Source organism: Cricetulus griseus, chromosome 6 (assembly GCF_003668045.3).
Source record: "Cricetulus griseus strain 17A/GY chromosome 6, alternate assembly CriGri-PICRH-1.0, whole genome shotgun sequence".
Classification (NCBI taxonomy): Eukaryota; Metazoa; Chordata; class Mammalia; order Rodentia; family Cricetidae; genus Cricetulus; species Cricetulus griseus.
Genome location: NC_048599.1, coordinates 148,712,223 through 148,732,103, shown reverse-complemented (window position 1 = coordinate 148,732,103; position 19,881 = coordinate 148,712,223). Strand labels below are relative to the sequence as shown.

Here is a 19,881-nt window from a genome sequence, read left to right as displayed (position 1 = left end):
CAAAATGCATAACTTTGATAAGGACTGTACTGACTTTTAAGAATTTACTGTATATTCGATATACAATATGGAAGTCTCCAAAATATAAACTAAAACCATATAGGAATCTGCAAAAAATTTACATTTCCAGTTAACCACAACAACAACCACTTATGGTCTCTTCCACAGTCTACACTTTGGGAGAGTTCTATGCTAGGAAAGAGAGGGATCCAATGTCTCAAAACCATGAAGATGGAGTGATTTGAAAGTGACTTGCCATGCATCAGAATAACCGGTGGTTGCAAGTAAGTTTTACTAATTGCCGACAACCTGAGTAAATAGTGTTGAGTGCAAGTGAAAAGGCTAAGCGACCAAGTTATACCCCAAATTAACCAATCACTTCCTGTAACAGCTAGAACTTTGAAGGTGTTTATGAAGCACGAGTGTGCTGACATTAATGGTACCTGTTCTAATTCAAGAGACAAATTATGCCATTTGCCTCTGCAACCATCAACTTAAAAGCTTCCTTGAAATGCCAGCACACTCTTTCCAGAGGAAAGAAGAATAAAATGAGTTGTTTGCCTTCCAAGTTCATCACTGCAGGTACAGTAATTACTCACTCTGGCAATTGGCTGGCCTTCTCTGGGATGAAACAGCAAACCATTAATGAAATCTGAATGGCCCTCTAAAACCTTATATTCATTTTTATCTTGATGATCTGAAATAAATAAATCTAATTTTCATATTAGCAGCTTGAAGTACAAAATTTGATTAGTGGAAGAAATGATTCAAGTCTAGTTTCTGGATTCCTATGCTATCAATGCTGACTCTAAGGTGACATATTTTCTAGTGTTTTATACTCAGTTCTTTCCATGTCATTTCTTCCTCATGAGATGTATAATATCAATAAATAAGCAAAGCCACTTTAAATACATTCATTTAGAGATACTGACTTCCCAGTATCAAAGGCACCATATACTACTATATGCACAGTCCACAGTGCAGGTAGCTTTCCTTGTGGCACCCACTGTACATCAAAACTCAAAAACCAATAAAATGGTTTGTGAAGAGTGTTGTGAAATAGAGAAGGCATTGATGGAGTCTTGAGTAAAGTTGCTCAAGTATCAGAGTTTTGTTTAAAGGTAAAAGTGCATGTGAATGGTTACAGCTAAGATTAAAGATACATCAATTATTTGCATAACTATTTCTAAACTTATGTAAGATAAATGTGTATAAATCACATCAAATGGAACATTGGTGAAATCTACCTCTCAAATTCTATGTTGAATTCTTCTGTCAACATAAGGATCACCATATAATTCTTAGTTTTGCAAATGATTTTTATATAACAACAATAATCTTAACATCTACTCCTTGCATGAACTTTTGTTTGATTTATTTTTTGATATAAGGTTGTACTGTGTGACCGATTCAGCATCCCAAGTGCTGAAATTACGGGCATATGCCACCATGCACAATTATTCATGTTTGGAAGTAAAGGACACAACAGTTGGATTCTCACATTAATCCTACCTGAGAAGTAAACAAAAATTATTATCAGCACTATATAGGTCAAGGCACCAAGGCTGAGCTATTCATTCAAGGTCAGACTTATAAATGACGTATCAGGAAAAAGGAAATTCCCTTATATTTGTACAATGCTTTGTAGCGTAAATGAACACTTATATAAACATGTTTTGAGTCCAATATGATAAAGTAAACCAATATACCAAGGAAACAGAAATAGTTTGTAACCTTCTAAGAAAAACCAATCACAACAAAAGAACCCATGACAAAGAACCTTACCAGGTCTAACAAATGCATATCACTATTTCGGACATCTTTTCCTGGGCTAAGGAGAAGACCAAAGCACCTGAAAAAAAAAAAAAAAAAAGAAAAAAAAGAAAAAAAAAGAACTGACATAAACTTCAGAGGCAGGAGATCTCTGACTTGAGGCTAGCCTGATCTACAGAGCTAGTTCCAGGACAGCTAGGCCTACACAGAGGAATGAAAAAAGAATTACCAATAAGTCAAAATACTTGGCAAGTCATTTCTTTCTTTCTTTCTTTCTTTCTTTCTTTCTTTCTTTCTTCTTCCTTCCCTCCCTTCCCTCCCTCCTTACCTCCCTCCCTCCTTTCCTTCCTTCCTTCCTTTTTGGTTTTTCAAGACAGGGTTTCTCTGTATTGCTTTGGAGGTTGTCCTAGAACTTGCTCTATAGACCAGGCTGACCTCAAACTCAGAGAGATCCGCCTACCTCTGCCTCCTGACTGTTGGGATTAAAAAAGGTATGCGCCAGGCAGGTGTTGATGGCACACGCCTTTAATCCCAGCACTAGGGAGGCAGAGGCAGGCAGATCTCTGTGAGTTCGAGGCCAGCCTGGTCTCCAGATCGAGTGCCAGGATAGGCTTCAAAGCTACACAGAGAAACCCTGTCTTGAAAAACCGGAAACAAACAAACAAAAAGCCTGCGCCACCAATACCCGGCGGCAAGACAATTCTTAATACAGTGTATGACTACTCCACTAGACAGATAAAAACCAAAACTCATACTTAAGATAAACATAAAGAGAAATGTTTACCTCTCAATGGCAAGCTCTTTGTTAGCTGTTTGCTGCACACAGATGACAATCTTCTTATCGATACCCTGTCGAAGTTTAAAGCATTGCCTGTCCTTGTCCTTGGGAACAGCACTATGAGGTCAACACATTTCATTAATGTCACCAACAAGTTTCTTGTCATACACCATAACAATTATTTTAAAGACCTTAAATTTCTGAATCTTTTTTGTGTGGTTTACAAGTAATAGCAAAAAAGAAAATAGAACTGAATATGAACAACAAGATGGAAAAAAATGTGACCAATTGATTTATTGACTAACCATGATGGTTACTGTCCTGAGGTAGTGATAACTTTTAGTATTAATACTAATGCTGTTATTATTAAAATAAGATGACAAGCTAATAAATGCCAGCGTGAGAGAGATTAAAAGTCTTAAAATGCCTTTTTACTAAAACTATCACCTAATCTATGACATACTCTCCAGCTGCACTGTTCTCAAAGGGGACAGCACCAGTAGCAATTAGCCTTTGTGCAGCAAGTCTAAACTATCTTATTGCTTTAAAATACTACTGGTAGATAAAACACATGAGTAACTGAATAGTGGTAAGTACTCACCACTTAAATACTACTTTGGAATGTATGTGCATTTGTGTATTTGCTAATCTAATATTTTGTTAACACTTTCACTATAAATCAAAAAAGTCTAGCAAAGGGCTTTAGGAATGACAAACATGTTCAAAGAAACATTTCACATTCCAAACTATTAAATATTTCTGGCGGACAAGCCTCAATTTTCAACTGTCCTTATATACATTAGTCTCTTATGGTCTAAGGATGGCTAAGTGTAAGCAAATATACTCTCTGCAACGTGAAACACTAATAGGCTGGGTAAGATACAACTCAGTATAGAGTGCTTGCCTAATATACCCTGGGTTTAATCTTCAGTGCCACAGATGGCACAACTCAGTACATACAGAGTGTCTCTGAGACCATGGAGGCATACGGAGAGTACAATCAGTGGTAATTCACCTAACTGAACACCAGAGGCCAAACTGCATTTCTTTTCTTTTTTCAAGACAGGGTTTCTCTGTGGCTTTGGAGGCTGTCCTGGAACTAGTCTTGTAGACCTGGTTGGTCTCGAACTCACAGAGATTCACCTGCCTCTGCCTCCTGAGTGCTGGAATTAAAGGTGTGCACCACCACCGACCAGCGCCAAACTGAATTTCTTATCCTGTGATTATGTTAGCCAAACGAGGAACTTTACATTTAATTCCCACTGTACATTATATGGAGCTAAGATCAAGAGTTAGCCTTGGGAGGCTAAGGCACAATTTCGTGTGACAGAGTTGAGTTGTTCAGAAGGTTAAATGAAACCAAAGCAATCAATCAATTAATGAAGCAAGCAAGCAAGAAAACAACCAACCAACCAGCCAGCCAGCCAGCCAAATAACCAACCAATCATTTTGAGTTTCTCAGGGCTACATATTTTTATGAGCTGCTTTGTAATTATAACAATGTAAGACACACACACACACACACACTCTCTCTCTCTCTCTCTCTCTCTCTCTCTCTCTCTCTCTCTCCCCCCCCCCCCAAAGAGACAGCATTTCAAACAAAACCAGTCAGCTATTGGGCTTTTCACTTAAATGTAATTATTAAAGATCACATATTTTCCTCATAATTTGATTTTATCCAGTTTATGAGGCATCACAGAACAGATCTGTACATGCAGCTATTGATTTTAACCACTCATTTTATGGTATGAGCAACATGAGGAAAAAGTCATCTTGCAATCATAACTGTAGACAGAAAGGATTTCAGTCTTAACCACTACATTTTCCAAATAGAGAATCTGTAGACAGGAGAAGTAAAGGAACTTCAAAATGGCCACGTGTTTCAAAGTATCAGCAGTTAAACCCAAGTTTTGATTTTTATTTCTGGGTCCTTCCTATTACTCAAATACTATTTTATTTAAAAACCAACTAGCCAGGCATAGTGGCTCACACCTGTAATCTCAGCCCCTGGGAGGATGAGAATGGAGAACTACTGTGAATTTGAGGACAGCCTGAGCTACACTTTGAGGGTGCTTCCCCACTATATACATACCAAAGACAGGCTTTCGCTGATTAACCCTTGCTGCCCTGGAACTTGCTATGTAGCCTAGGCTGCCAGACTGGCCTTGAACTCAGACATCTACCTGCCTCTGTCATCTGAATACTGGGATCAAAGGCATGTGCCATCATTCCCAGTTTATATTTTGAGTTCTAAGACAGCCTGGGCTACACAGTGAGATCCATTCTTGATGGATGGATGGATGGATGAGAGAAAGAAAGGAAGAAAGAAAGGAAGGAAGGAAGAAAGAAGGAAATGATGAAATTTAACACCAAACTTAAGTTATTTTTAACTACATGTAGAAGGCTAGATTTGGGGCAAAGCCCATATTTCTCCTTCTAATGTGATTAGATAATCTTTACTGGTAAACCAGATGTCACAACCATAAGATCTTTAAATAAAAACAAGCCAACCAAATTTAAAAAAAAAAAAAAAGACAAATTGCTAGCTAGTTTTATGTCAACTTGGCACAAGCTAAAGTCATCTGAGGAGGGAACCTTAATTAAGAAAATGCCTCCATAAAATCTGGCTGTAAGTAATCCTATAGGACATTTTCTTAATTAGTGACTGAGGGGGAGAGCCCAGATCACTGTGGGTGGAGACATCTATAAGAAAGCTGAGAAAGCCATGGGGAGCAGACCAGTAGGCAGCACCCTCCATGACCTCTGCATCAGCTCCTGCCTCCACGTTTTTACCCTGTTTGAGTTCCTGTCCTGGCTTCCATCAATGATAAATTGTGATGTGGAATTATAAGCTGAATAAACCCTTTCCTCTCCAAGTTGCTTTGGTCATGGTGTTTCATTGCAGCAATAATAAACCTGACTAAGACACAAATTTAGCTATAAATGTAGTCTACTTAACTTTTGCCATAATTCATATCATAAGTTAGCCAGCCATTTTGTAAGACAATATAGTAACAGGTACTCCATAAATTGAATTTATTTTTTAATGCTTTAAAATTCTTTAAACATTGACACTATAAATCTATCTTTTCCCACTTTATCACTGTCATTGACTTATTCCTTGTAGATGTAATCACTTTAAATATGAAAGGTTTCTAATCTGACCTTTCTTCTGTACCACAGATAATAGTGTACTAAGTAAATTCACAAAATAAATGTGAGATGCTCTACCTAAAATAACCTTTACCATCATCTTCTTTTATTTCTAAAGACACAGAGAAGGTAAAGATGTCACTGTCAGGAGTCTGCGGCGAGGCAGTGGCTGAGAGTAGGGTCTGCTTGGCAGTACGGCGGAAGGCAGTGGCAAAACTGTAAAGTATCCGGCTTACCTACAAGCAGACATGTCAGGAAATTGGCTGTTATAATTAAGACAGAAAACACTCTCTCCCACTACTGACTCACAAAAGCATTTGCTGCACAATGTCCCTTACATGAAATAACCAAAATCAACTTTTGGGGATATCGCTCAGTATAGCAGTTATGTCTTTTGGGAGGAGGGGAAAAGATGACAGGGGATGGGGACGGGACATGACAAAAGGGATCATTCCTGAATGCTGGAAATGCTCTGTATCTTGATCTGGGAAGCGGTAGAAACTCATCAGGCCGCCACTGAATAGGTCTGTACTTTATACAAGTGAGATGAGAAAGCAAGATACCTGGAACTCCCATGTAGGTGGAAGGGGGGAACCAATACTACAAAGTTGCTGACTGAATTCCGTACTCTCCCAACATGTACACAAACATGCAATCATAATATATAAAAAGTAAATAGAAATTACTTTTATTTAGGTTAAATGTTTATTTACTTGGGAGAAGGCAATAACTAGTCTTTCCCTTAACCACTTTTTTTAGTTAATTATCTAATTTGTTAGGTTTCTTTTTTTTGTTTTGTTTTGTTTTTTTTTTTTGTCGAGACAGGGTTTTTCTGTGGCTTTAGAGGCTGACCTGGAACTAGCTCTTATAGACCAAGCTGGTCTTGAACTCACAGAGATCCACCTGCCTCTGCCTCACGAGTGCTGTGATTAAAGGTGTGTACTACCACCACTTCGCATTATTTTCTATTTTTGAAAAAGTGTCCCTCAGTGAACCTGAAACTCTGTTTAGACTAGAATGGCTAGCCATGAAGCCCCAATATCCACCTATGCTGGGGATGGGATTCTGGTCCTCATGAATATTCAACAAGCATTTTACCCGACCATCTCCCTGTCCTGTGGCACTTGCAGCAACAAAGACAGTGATGAAATCTCATTTGTAGTTCTTTCCTAAAGACTTACAGCTTCTTGTATTTCACAGCGAAAGACATGTATCCTAAAGAGCTCTGCATTATAGTGACTTTCAGTGAATGCAAAACAGTCACTCTCAGGAGTCCCATCATGCCCTCTGACACAGAAGAGGATCTTGTAGATAGGGTAGTTTGCTATCTCAGTGTTGGTCTGGGGATCTAAAAGTCTGTACAGACAAAAGAGAAAAGGAAAGATTAATTATAAGCAACTTGTACTGTATTTATATTAGAACTCAAGACATCTGTCCAGAAAGATGCTAATGTTGAAATGAGATATATAAGTCACATGGGAATGTTGACAGTACTAATCGCATAATTCCATGGTACTCAATCTACAGAGCTGTAATGTTTGGAAGAGGCCTATACAAAAGTATCAACATCAGCAAACAGGATTATAGCCTACAACTAAAATAAAGACAAAATCAGTACATAAATTAAGACTAAACAGACTATGAAACCTTTGCAGCTGGTTATCTTCTTAAAAGCATATTCTGTTTATAAAGGTAATAAAATTACAGTGCATAACTGAGCACAAAAACTGTGTTAAAAACAAAACACACCATACATTAAATCTAAGGGATGACAGTTAATGCAAATCAAAAGGACATCAAACAAATGTATTCACTCCACATGTACTTATGTGATAGTGACAATAGTCTAGACTATGTTATGTCACTAAAGACTCAGTTATGAAAGGTCAAGAATGCAATTTCCATACTGCAGGGCAAAGCCATCAATGAGGAAAATGTCCTAGAAGCCCTGTTCAAAATGAAAGAATCCAAAAGGAGCTCTAACCCAGGTTAAACACACTTTCAACAAAGGCTCTGGGAATGTGGAGCAAGAAAGATGTTTTCTCCATACAGAAGGAAAATAAATTAGGACAAAGTATAATTTCAATTGTTAGAATAAGCATACACTTTAAAATGCATAGTAAAAGTCATCAGAAGTAAATTAGAATTTGAGATTTTGAAATTATTGCTGGGACAAATTACATGTCCAATTAACTATGCAACTTCCTACTCTCCAGATGTTGCTGCTTTGCTGCTACTATGAAAACCCAGTATGTTCCTAAGGGTACTGAAAAACACATGAACCACTGATCAGAGTATAAACTGGATCAATTATTTCTAAAATCAACAAAAGCAGTAACAATGAGGAGACTTTTGAGCCAGCCTAAAGAAACTGAGCAAATTACCTATCCATGCCTATACAGTAACTGGTAATATTATTAGTATTTTTCTCATTAAAGAAAAACCTCTCAAAATAGACAGTGGAAATAGTTGGGCTAGAGAGATGGCTCAGAGCTTAAGAGCACTGGATCTGGGTTCAATTTCCAACACCCACTTGACAGCTCACAACTGTCTATAACTCAGGTTCCAGGGTACCCGTCACCCTCATACAGACATACATTCAGGCAAAACACCAATGCACATAAATTTTAAAGAAATGGTTATTAATATGTTTATGAACCATCTCAAATAAAATTTAAGCAAATCTATTAACATGGTAAAAGGTTCATAATATAAAACTAAATGAAGTATAATACACATGATGTGCAATTCCATTGCCAGCAAAATGTTGAATGATAAGCGTCATATATGCATGTGTATGTAGATTTATAAGCACATACACAGACACATACCCATATATACATTATGATTTTAGTGTGAGTTATCTTCCCAGCCTCGTGCACTGAAAGCTGTCGTTGCTACTTCAGAAGGTAGATGACCCTTTGGACACAGCTGGAGGAAATAGGTCACTGGGACATGCCTATCTTTCCTCTCTACTTGGTCTGTTGCAGCTTTCCTCTAGCAAGGCCTTTTGCTGTGATATATTACTGTACCAGGCCTAGAGACACTGAGCATCTGACTTTGGACTAAAACCTCTGAAATCACTCGCCAAGATGAATACTTGTTTTTTAAACTAGCTCTTGTAGACCAAGCTGGTCTCAAACTCAAGGAGATCAACCTGCCTCTGCCTCCCAAGTGCTGGAATTAAAGGCATGCATCACCACTGCCCGGCTTTTTTTCTTTTTTCTTTTCCAAATACTTCTTTTTAATCATTTCTCTAGGATTCTGTTACCGCACAGGTGAGCACACACATATACACAAAGAGTTTGGTTTTTATGTATGTGACTGCATGCGGAGATAAGACAACCTTGGTGCTGTTGCTCAGAAAACATCTATACTGTGCGTGAGACACATATACACATACACATACACACACACACACACACACACATACAGAGAGAGAGAGAGAGAGAGAGAGAGAGAGAGAGACTGACTGACTGACTGACTGACGAGCCCCAGGAATACACCTGTCTCTGCCTACCCAACACTGGGATTTATAAGGAAGCATCCAAATTTCTTTGAATTCATATCCTTGTGATAAGACAGCTAATTCCTCAGCTGTTATAAAGAGTATAGATGAGCCAAGACTTTAAATGCTTATCAACAGGAAAATAAAACTAGAGCTTTTTATTTAGTTCATGCTATTTTTATGAAATAAAAATTTTCTAAATTAGCAATTCTGTATTTAACTGATTGATAATAATCATTTGACTTGGTTATCTTTATTTCTTTAAGTTAGTATTAACAATACCTATTTCTAGGGCTTCTCTGGACCTCTAAATTATCATTTTAAAAAAGAAGAGAAAATCTTTCTTTCATGATCAGTATGTTTCAATTATCCCCAAACCATTTAAATCTCTAATGGTATATACAGGATCAGGATATGGGGCACATACACATGAGTATTCGTTTATCATAAGGGTTGCAACTCAAGGATATGATTATGGCATATATTACCTACGAGGGCTTCCTTGTGCAATCACATGTCAGATGCCAGACTTACCTCACAGTTCCTTCAGACACATTTGGCACTGAGAGGGTCACATCCAGAGAAATCTGACACTGACTTCTCAAGATGGACATCATCCTCAAGGCTTCCACTTCACTCCGGGGAGCATTTACTGAGGCACAGCCTAAGTAAGTTAGTTTACTGAAAACCACACTATCCTCATCAGCCACTGGTGTGAAAGGACTTGACACCTCAGAATCTGAAAGAAACAAAAAAACAAGGTTATGCTTCTCCTCTTTTTAAATAGTGTTGATGTGAACAGCAAATAAGCATCTGAAAGACTTTTAGGTTCAAAACTCAAGAACTAATTAAAACGGCATGCCATATTCTAGGGGGAAAAAAAAAAAAGCCCATAGATGCTAGGCAGCTTATACTAGAATTCTAATACCAAGATTTTCAGGTATTGATGTTAATTCCAAACCCAAAATGTTACCTGAGAAGATCTGATTCCTGTTTCTGTCTCCTGATTTGTTCTGGTTTTATAATTTACACCAAGCTAAATATATATTCAGTATATTACTCTCTACTCCGAGAGTCCTGATTTGTCTTCACTCAGTAACTAGCTCCTGCAGCACCTCCTTTAACTAAAATCCCTGTTTTCAGTCTCATAGACTGCCCTTCCAGGTGAGCTTTAACACCCTTGTTTTCAATCTCATAGGCTGCCCTTCAAGATGAGCTTTGCTTTCCTAACAGTGCTGGCTCTTTGGCCCCTGGGCCCCTTTCCCATTTCCAGCTCTCTGACAGGTTATGCAGGCCCGGATCAAACATCTATTTTCTAACACCATAATCAGCCTTCTTTCCTGGAAAACTTTGGCTGTTTCTGATTCTCTGAGACACATTTTTATACTAAAGGCTGGCTTTGAACTTATCACAAACTTCCTGAAGACGTTTTAAGCCATCTGAAAAAAATGGCAGCCTTTCTTCTCAGTATTCTGTAACCACTGTTTTTCATTCTTTGACATAACAGAAAAACAGTTAAAGGAAAGGTCAGAATGACATATGTATCTGACAACTTCTTAGATCTAGAATTTGGAGTTTTTAGAAAACTTACAATGGTTTTCATGTTGCTCTTGAATCTAGTACAGGACAGAAGACACTCAAGTATTAAAAATAACAACCTTCAGTTACACAAGCAATGCAGCAATCCTAACCTCCTTGTCCAGGTTTCACTGGCAAACTCATCTCTGGCTTTTGAAGCCCTACTAATGGCACAGGGTTAATGGTGGATGAAGCTGAGAGTTGATTAGAAAGAGGCCCATCTCCTTCACCATCCAGCTGTGACCTTTCCCCTGGCTGGTCATCCATGGGAGGGTCCATCAGCACATCTGCGAGCTCTTTCTGCAGCTGCTGCTCACTTCCATTCCCTACAATCTAAAGGTCACAAATACACACAATCAGCAAAGTGAGAGGCCAGCACTAATTCAAGCAGGTCCACCTTCTGAAGCAAAGTATCAGCAAAGATGCTATGTTGGACATCACTCTCAAATAGATGAATGCTGTAGCTGCTCTCTTCTTCCAGTTTTCCATGAAAAAGTACACAATGGATCTAAAACAATATTCAGAAATAGGTAACAACATGACAATATTAATGTTTTCTGTTTAATAGGTTTTCATAAGGAAAAATGTGCTTGCTTCCAAGCATTATGGAGCTTTCAAAGAAATGTGAGACACAGTAAAAGCTCACATATATTTTATGACTCCTATAAACAATTCTCCTTTATTTTAGGGTAAGTCTCCTTTATTTAGTTGATATGAACTGGCCTTTAAAATGCTGAGACATGTGAGTAAAGTTGACTGCATGAGTATGTCAGTCCTGAGAAAGACAAGGACTGTATTCCAATGACATACTTTATCTTTTCTATTTTGTTTTTTAACAAGTTATACCCCAGGCCATAATGGTTTATCATTAATTGCTCATAAAAGCGAACAATTGTAAAATCAAGTAAGACTGTTCAATGCTAAAAAACATACAGACCACAAAACCAAGTAATTGTTACTGTTTATTCAAGAATATTTTTAAAATTTAATAAAATAATTTAGAAAAGAAAGTTAAAAGGGCTACACTATGGGGTATTTGAATACAGTTATCAAATATTTATGCTTATTATGGTTTTTAGTTCTGGAATTTCAGCTAGCTCCTTAAATATAATCTATCTCCTTATGGATGGTTTTGCCTGAATACCTGTCTGGTGGTGGTGGAGGCAAGAAGAGGTTGGCAGAGTCCCTGGAAAGTTACAGACAGCTGTGAGCCACCACATGGGTGCTGGGAAATCTAACCTGGGATTTCTGAAGAGCAGTGCTCTTAACTACTAACCCATCTCTTCAGTTCTCCTTATTGATAATGTCTACAGTATTTGATGTCACTGTCATGTATACACCTATTCTGTAAGCATGATATTGTATAATTTGTTGGACATAGCAATAAAGATTATTTTGAAATGCTTCATAATTTTTTTCTTTCTTAAGACAAGGTTTGTCTGTATAGCTCTGGCTGTCCTGGAAATGTGTTAAATTCAATGGTCATTGGCTAGAAATTTCTGTTGTCTGCTTCTCTTTTCACTGTATAGATAATATTTTCTGTATGCTCCCAATTTTTGTTGTTGTTGGAAACTAGACACTGTAGACAATATGTTGCACTGACTTCAGACCCTGGTGACCCTACATCAGGGCTTCTTACTGTTGACATCTGTTGACAAAACAGCTGTTTTATGGCAGGCTGTTCCCTACAGGCAAAAATCTGAGTCACTGCTCTGGAACTAGGAGTATGGTCAATGACCTTCCTGAACCCCATTTTCATTCTTTTTTATTCATGCAGTATATTTTAACCACATGCTTTTATCTTACTGTCTTCATGATTACTCCAGACTGTCGAGTGGATAGGACCATCATCTCGGGTGACAGGGGAAGAACAAGATGGGGATTCGTAAGGTGAGAAACTTGTACCATATTTCCATAATTAAGAGTTTTAATTTGCTACATTTCTTTTCCAAGATTTCCAGGGACTTTAGATGCTACTTTTTATATTTGCCTTAACAATTGCCACCAGTGTTTCCGGAAGTAGGTCATGCTGTTATGCTGGACATCACTTTCACTCAGTTAGCTTTTTAATATGTAAATTAGATCATGTTTCCATTCAAAACTTTCAAAAATTCTACTCACGTTTAGAACAAAGTCCAAATTTGCTACCAAGCTCCAAAAACAAACAAACAAACAAACAAACAAAGACAAGTATGTTGTGTCCCAGTCCACCCTCAGATAAAATTGCTCCCACTTTACTCTGCTGGCTTTGGGGAGCCTCTGCCCTCAATGTCTCTGTATCTGGTTCTGCCTTTGGAAAGTTTCCTCAGTCTTCTCCATGCTTTTCTTCTCTTCACTCAGAGTTCACTTCAAATGCAGTTTTTTTTCCTTGCATTAAAAAAATTTTATTTAAAAAACAACAAAAACAAAAAGTCCTGGGGATTGAACCTAATGCCATGTACATACTAGGAGGGTGCTCTACATTTGCCAACCCTCAATACCTCTTGTTAAAATAGTAAGATCCCTAAATTTTAAATATTTTATTTTTAATTTATATTTACATCTGTGGGAATTCATGATACATTTGTGTAGATACCCATAGAAGCCAGAAGAGGGTACGATACTCTAGAACTAGAATTATTTTAACTGTCTTATTTATATCCTTAAGTATTAACAAGTGATAAATAATAAGACTATTTTAAAGTACTGGTGAGGGGCTCAGTCAGTAAAGGAGACTGCTTTATTTACTGGGTTTGATTCCTAGGACTCACATGTTGTAAGGAAAGAACCAATTCTCATGACTTGTCTTCTGACTCCCACAGCATGTCATGGATGTGCTTGGCCATTAGCACACAAACACAGAAAAACATTTTTAAAAGAAGTTTTAAAAAATTTGACTAAAGTTTATTGTTTTTTAAAAACAACCATAAAATTTCTCATTCCTTGCCCACATATCCTTTATTTTTCTTAACATATTTATAAGAGTTTTAAGTAAGTTTTAAAAACACGTGCCCATATAGTCAAGGATGGTCCCAACTTACTGGTCAGCAGAGAATAGCCTCTAACTACTGATCCTCCTGACTCTATCACCAAGTGTTCAGATTATTTGCCCACATCCCTGGCTTTACATGGTACTGGGAGTCAAGCCTGGAACTTCTTGCATGCTAGGCAAACATACTATCAACTAAGCCACACCCCCAGCCCTTTACTGCCACATTCCTTTCTCATTTGTTTGTACTCTTTCCTCCATTAGAATATAGGCTTTAAGAGGTTGCAGGGGTTGCTCATCGCCACATCACCAGCACTTGGCACACAGAGTTTTGAAGAAGTATTTGCTGAATGAATACACATAGTAGAAATTGGAATATTGAAATTACTATATTTTAAATGAAAAACTTTTGTTTGTATTAATGAAGAGCAGAACAGTAACAGAGCACGTTGAAAGAAGAATGGTCAAAAGGTGAGGTATTTAAAGCTGTTTTTGTAAGGCTAAATGTTATTTTTTCTCTCTCTTTTTTAAAGATTTAATTATTTATTATATATACAGTGCTCTCCTTATATGTAGGTCTGCACCAGATCTCATTCCAGGTGGTTATAAGCTACCATGTGGTTGCTGGGAACTGAACTCAGGACCTCTGGAAGAACAGCCAATGCTCTTAACCTCTGAGCGATCTCTCCAGCCCCAAAACATCATTTTTTATGAATGGCAATGCTAACCTGTCAGTGTCCTTACACTGTACATACAAGCCTGAAAGAAATAAGCATTTCTGATTATATATATATATAAAGAGAACAATCCTAAAGTTTAAAATGTTTACACCCTATGAGTTTTGAAAAATTTATGAGAAGCTAACCAAAATAAAAATCCTTTAAAAAAATAACTCATTGAGTATAAACAGACTCCCCTCCTTACTCCCTCTCCTATGCAGTGCGAGCTGTGCACTGGATTGGTGAGGCAGACTCAGGCTGTCAGGCTTTACCTTGAGTCCAGTCTTCTCATCATCACTCCCATTGTTTGTGGATGGTGTCTCATCTCCTTGCCTGGAAACCAAGACAAAGTCTTCACTATTAAGAGTAGAAACTGAGTCTGAGGAGACACTGATTTTTCCAACAGAAGCCTTGTCATCCATAACTCAACAATGAGGCTCAACTCATGAATGGTTAAATATTTTTTAAATGCCTGAAAAACAAAAACCATAAAGAGTCATATAAAATGTACGCCAGATATTCACTTATGCCCTATTATTTTAAAAAGAAAAAAAGAAAAGAAAAAAACAAAAAGAAACTTTTTTTTAAAGCTTGTAAGATACTTTTCCAGGACACCTGCTACTGTGTTTTTTTTTTTTTTTTTCTCCCCAAGACAGGGTTTCTCTCTGTAGCTTTGGAGGCTATCCTGGAACTCGCTCTGTAGACCAGGCTGGTCTCGAACTCACAGAGATCCACCTATCTCTGCCTCCTGAGTGCTGGGATTAAAGGCATGAACCACCAACACCTGGCTGACACCTGGTACTTGTAATTTAGGCTTTTTATTCTGATGAGGGCATTCTGTGCTACTTGGATGAGGATATTTCAGATTCCAAATAAGTAAGACACTCCCTTTACAATAAGCCCACCTACCTACAGCTCGGCCTTTGGCATATACTGCAACTCAGGCCTTGGCTTCCAAAAGCAAAGAGGAACTTAATAGTACTCTGACCTTTAATTTTTAATGCTTTACACATAAAGTTAAAACACTTCGTTATTAAGAAAGTGCAATAACTATATTTCCCTACAGTCAATACTAAATGGACTGAAATACTAAATTTTAAATGATTAAATCCTAAATAACAATATATCAATATTAAAATTTAAAATAATATGATGGTTATAGCAAACAAAATTGCACATAAATGTACAACAGAGATAAATTCATGGCAGGGAAAGCAAAAATTCTATAGCTTGGAAATATCTTCCATTAAAACTCAATCTTCCCCTAAAAGGCCAGCATGGTCTACTGAGTGATTTCCAGGACAGCAAGCATGCAAGAGAAATCCTGTTTTGAAAACAAAACAAAATAAACAAAACAAAACTATAGTTCTATTTTCATCACATCAATAAAGCTAAGAGTTTAATCTTTCCATCTCAAATCTTGACTTAGGATTTTTTTTTTAAATATTATTATTATTTTATGGGCGTACTGACTTTTTCCTGAATATGTGTAATGTACACCACCTATGTGCAGTACCAAACAAGGCCAGAAGAGGGCTTCAGATCCCATGGAACTGAGGTTGATGGTTTTGAGCTATGATGTGGGTGCTGGAAACTGAACCCAGGTCCTCTGAAAGAGCAGTTAAGTACTCTTAACCACTGAGGCATTGCTCATCTCCTGTGCTTGTAATGGAACATATACTGACTGAACATATGTCATATGCCAAATACTATTTGTTTCTTCTAAAGTTCAATTAAAATACCTATCCTCAAGAATTGAGGGCTGGAGAGATGGCTCAGAGGTTAAGAGGGCTGACTGTTCTTCCAGAGGTCCTGAGTTCAATTCCCAGCAACCACATGGTGGCTCACAACCATCCGTTATGAGATCGGGTGCCCTCTTCTGGTGTGCAGATACGATATACATGGAAGCAAAATGTTGTATACATAATAAAATCTTAAAAAAAAAAAAAAAAGAATTGCACCTTTTGGGGGCAGGGGAGGAGGGGAGGGAGAGGGAGCTGGGACTGACATGTGAAGCAGGCTTGTTTCTAATTTAATTAAAATTAATTTAAAAAAAAGAAAAAAAAGAATTGCACCTTTCCTGCCGGGTGTTGGGGGAGCATGCCTTTAATCCCAGAAAAAGGCCCAGCACTCAGGAGGCAGATCTCTGTGAACTTGAGGCCAGCCTGGTCTACTGAATGAGTTCCAGGACAGGTTCCAAAGAAATACAGAGAAACCCTGTCTTGAAAAATAACAAAAAAAGAATTGCACCATTCCTAATTATTAAACAGAAACAAACAACCCAGAAAACAGAAATCATCAATGATATTAAATGTAAAGAAAAAAAGAAATCCCAAGAGAAGGAAAATCACTTAACCAACTAATGACACAGATTATGGTTAGATTCTCTTCTGGGCTTTCTGTTGTCTTTTATTTATTTTTCTTCTGCTTTAAGATTATGGTGTCAGGAGAGATGGCTCAGCAGTTAAGAGCACTGACTGTTCTTCCAGAGGACTCAGGTTCATGCCTGGCACCCATATGGCAGCTCACAATGTCTATAACTCCAGTTCCAGAGAACCCAAAACACATGGGAAAACACTAATACACATAAAGTAACTGGAAAAAAATAGATTTATGGAGTGAGCCACAATGGTACATACATTTAATCCCAACACTCTAGAGGTAGAAGTGTATTCCAGGACAGCCTGAGTTAAACGTAACTGAGTTCCTAGTCTACGTAACTGAGTTCTAAGCCATCCAAAGCGACATTGGTAGATCCTGTCTCAAGAAAATACACAAATAAAGACTCTGCAGAGAATATATTTTACAAGACCAAATATAAATACATAGTGGGGAAGTTCCACCTGCTACTTTAAGGAGGCGATAGGAAAACATACTAAAGATAATTTACTGTGTTGTTTGATTTTTTTAAAAGCAGAAACTAACAGAATCACTCAGCAGGAATAAGGTTTATCAAACACTATACAGTAAGAATCCTCTCCAGTATCCACCATGCAAAGGCATCACAGAAATTACTACCTTACTTCTGGTGAAAATAGTGGATCATCTTCATCCATTCTACAAGTCTACATGGCACCTCTTCACCACTTAATACCTGTTATTCTTTTGCTTTTTAGTATTATGTAAATTAAAGCCCATGCTCCTTTCTGCATTCCTTTCATTAATAGCTGTTGTCTTAGCCCTTAGTCTGACACAGAGTAGATATTCAAATGCTTATTAAAGAAGCAGGATAAATACCAGAGCAAGGGTATCCAGTGAAAGGTAGTATCATTTAAATAGTCTCTGGGGAGATGAAGGAGGGGAACAGGTCTTACTATAAAATGTAGGTTTGCCTCAAATCTGTCACCTCCTGAATGCCGTTCTTATTTGTGACAGTGAAGCATGCAATTTGAAGTTAGGAATAACCTAAATTAGAATACTAGACCTAGGGCTGGGGTTACAGCTTAGTGAGGTGCAAATTTTAATCCCCCAGCACCAAAAACAAACAAGAAAAAAACAAACAAACAAAAAACCCTCCCCCTACAGCATTTATACTATGTACTAGTACACTGGTAATACTATTTCTTTATTGTTCAGCCTAGTTATTCAGTTTCTGTAAGAGAAAAATGATATAGTATCTATCTCATAGAGATAACATAAAATGACCCAGGGCTTTTGGTAGATATATTCATACAAAAGACTTAATACACACAGAATGTTACATGCAGTCAAATATTAAAGCTTTTTTTTTAAAAAAAAATAAAAGATTTATTTATTTGTTATGTATACAGTGTTCTGCCTGCAGGCCAGAAGATGGCACAAGACCTCATTATAGATGGTTCTAAGCCATCATGTAGTTGCTGGGAATTAAACTAAGGACCCCTGGAGACCAGCCAGTGCTCTCAATCTGAGCCATCTCCCTAGCCCAAAGCTTTCTAAAATTAAAACAAAATGACATATTTGCTAATTTAAACAATCCAATTTATGAAGCACATTACTAAAGCAAAATAGATTTCCTAATTGCACATTGTTATTTATTTTAATCTAGATAAATATAAAGGAACACTGAATATGAGTGATTTTGAGGTGGGAGAAGGGGTATGACACCAAGGTTCTATGTTGCCCAGGAGGGCCTCTCATTTACTTTGTAGCTGAGGATAATTCTGAGCTTCTGATCCTCCTAGGATTACAGTTGGGTACCTCTGTAATGCTTGGGATAAAATTCCTGGCTATAATCATACCACACAAGCACATTAGAAACTGGAACACAGCCTCAGCCCTCCCATCTTTAAGTAATAAACACATGGTATATTTTTGGTAGATACTACAAGTCTGTCTCCTGCTTTCACAAAAGTGATGAGCTTCAAACACTACCAAGAGGCCCATGTTGGTAAGCAGAACTCTGGGATGTTTCCTCATCTACATATGATAGTGCTCAAAAAGCCAAAAAGAAAATAAAGTCATCTGGAGTGAAAGGAAATTTCCTTCACTTATGTAGCCACCTGCATTTTTCAAAGTGCAATGGTGTTACATTTTCCTTTCTTTTTATTTATTTTTTGTTTGTTTATTAGATATAGGGTTTCTCTGTGTAGTCCTGGCTGTCCTAGAACTTGCTCTGTAGACCAGGCTGGCTTTGAACTCACAAAGATCTCTGCCTCACAAGTGCTGAGATTAAAGGTGTGTGCCACCACTGCATGGCTGGTGTTATATTTTTCATATAATCTAACCTTTAACTACTTTTATCCTACTGACACATAACTGAAGATAATGAATGAAATATAGTCAAGTCAGGCAAGGTGTGGTGGCACATGCTGGTTATCCATGTCTGAGGAAGAGTTATTAGGAGGTCAGATTCTGCCAGTCATGATAAGACTCTCTCTTCCAAAAGTTTAAAACAAAAAGAAAGGAAGAAAGAAAAGTAAAAGAAGACAGGTAGAATCTATGTAATTCCAGATCTCAGAGGTTGAAGTAGGAAGAATCTTTGTATGATATTAAATGACAATTTTATGCTCAACTATGCACTTCTGCAAAGATCACAGTGGGGGAGGGTGGACCCACCTCAGGTCCAATAAGTAGGCTCTGTGGGTAAAGGCATCTGCCACCAAGCCTGGTTACCTGAGTTCTTGTGTTCTTTTCCTAGAATCCATATAGTGGAGGAAAGCAACAAATTTCCAGGAGTTGTCCTCTTACTTCTACATGCATCGTGGCATGCATGCATGCAAGTGCACACACATGTAGGTACAGAACTACCCCCCACCCACTGCATCCTCCCTCCACAAACAAATAAAATGATTTTTTAAATGTACCTGAGTCACACTGAATGAAAGGTGCATATTCATTCTCGGTCTCTTCTAGACTCCATAAATGTGTACTGAAATGGATATTAGTACTCACAATAAGAGATCTTTTGATATTTTTTGGATAA

General features: G+C 37.6%; 2 protein-coding genes across 10 annotated transcripts in view; one reads left to right on the top strand and one right to left on the bottom strand.

The window, feature by feature from the left end:
• Dennd1a (DENN domain containing 1A) overlaps positions 1-19,881 on the top strand; it is a 1,920,886-nt gene that overhangs the window by 817,404 nt on the left and 1,083,601 nt on the right.
• Positions 1-19,881, bottom strand: part of Rabgap1 (RAB GTPase activating protein 1) — a 131,761-nt gene that overhangs the window by 84,575 nt on the left and 27,305 nt on the right. For 4 of the 9 annotated variants that reach the window (XM_027423567.2, XM_027423562.2, XM_027423563.2 and 1 more), the window contains 7 exons: positions 14,750-14,949; positions 10,904-11,123; positions 9,747-9,951; positions 6,886-7,060; positions 5,783-5,940; positions 2,558-2,668; positions 1,786-1,852 (listed from right to left, as the gene is read on the bottom strand). In XM_027423567.2, the coding sequence (XP_027279368.1) occupies positions 1,786-1,852; positions 2,558-2,668; positions 5,783-5,940; positions 6,886-7,060; positions 9,747-9,951; positions 10,904-11,123; positions 14,750-14,899 (1,086 nt within the window). In that variant the 5' untranslated portion in view covers positions 14,900-14,949. Of the gene's footprint in view, positions 1-599; positions 749-1,785; positions 1,853-2,557; positions 2,669-5,782; positions 5,941-6,885; positions 7,061-9,746; positions 9,952-10,903; positions 11,124-14,749; positions 14,950-16,552; positions 16,684-19,762; positions 19,828-19,881 lie in introns of those variants that run through there. The other 5 variants (XM_027423564.2, XM_027423566.2, XM_035447000.1 and 2 more) reach the window with 5 other exon arrangements.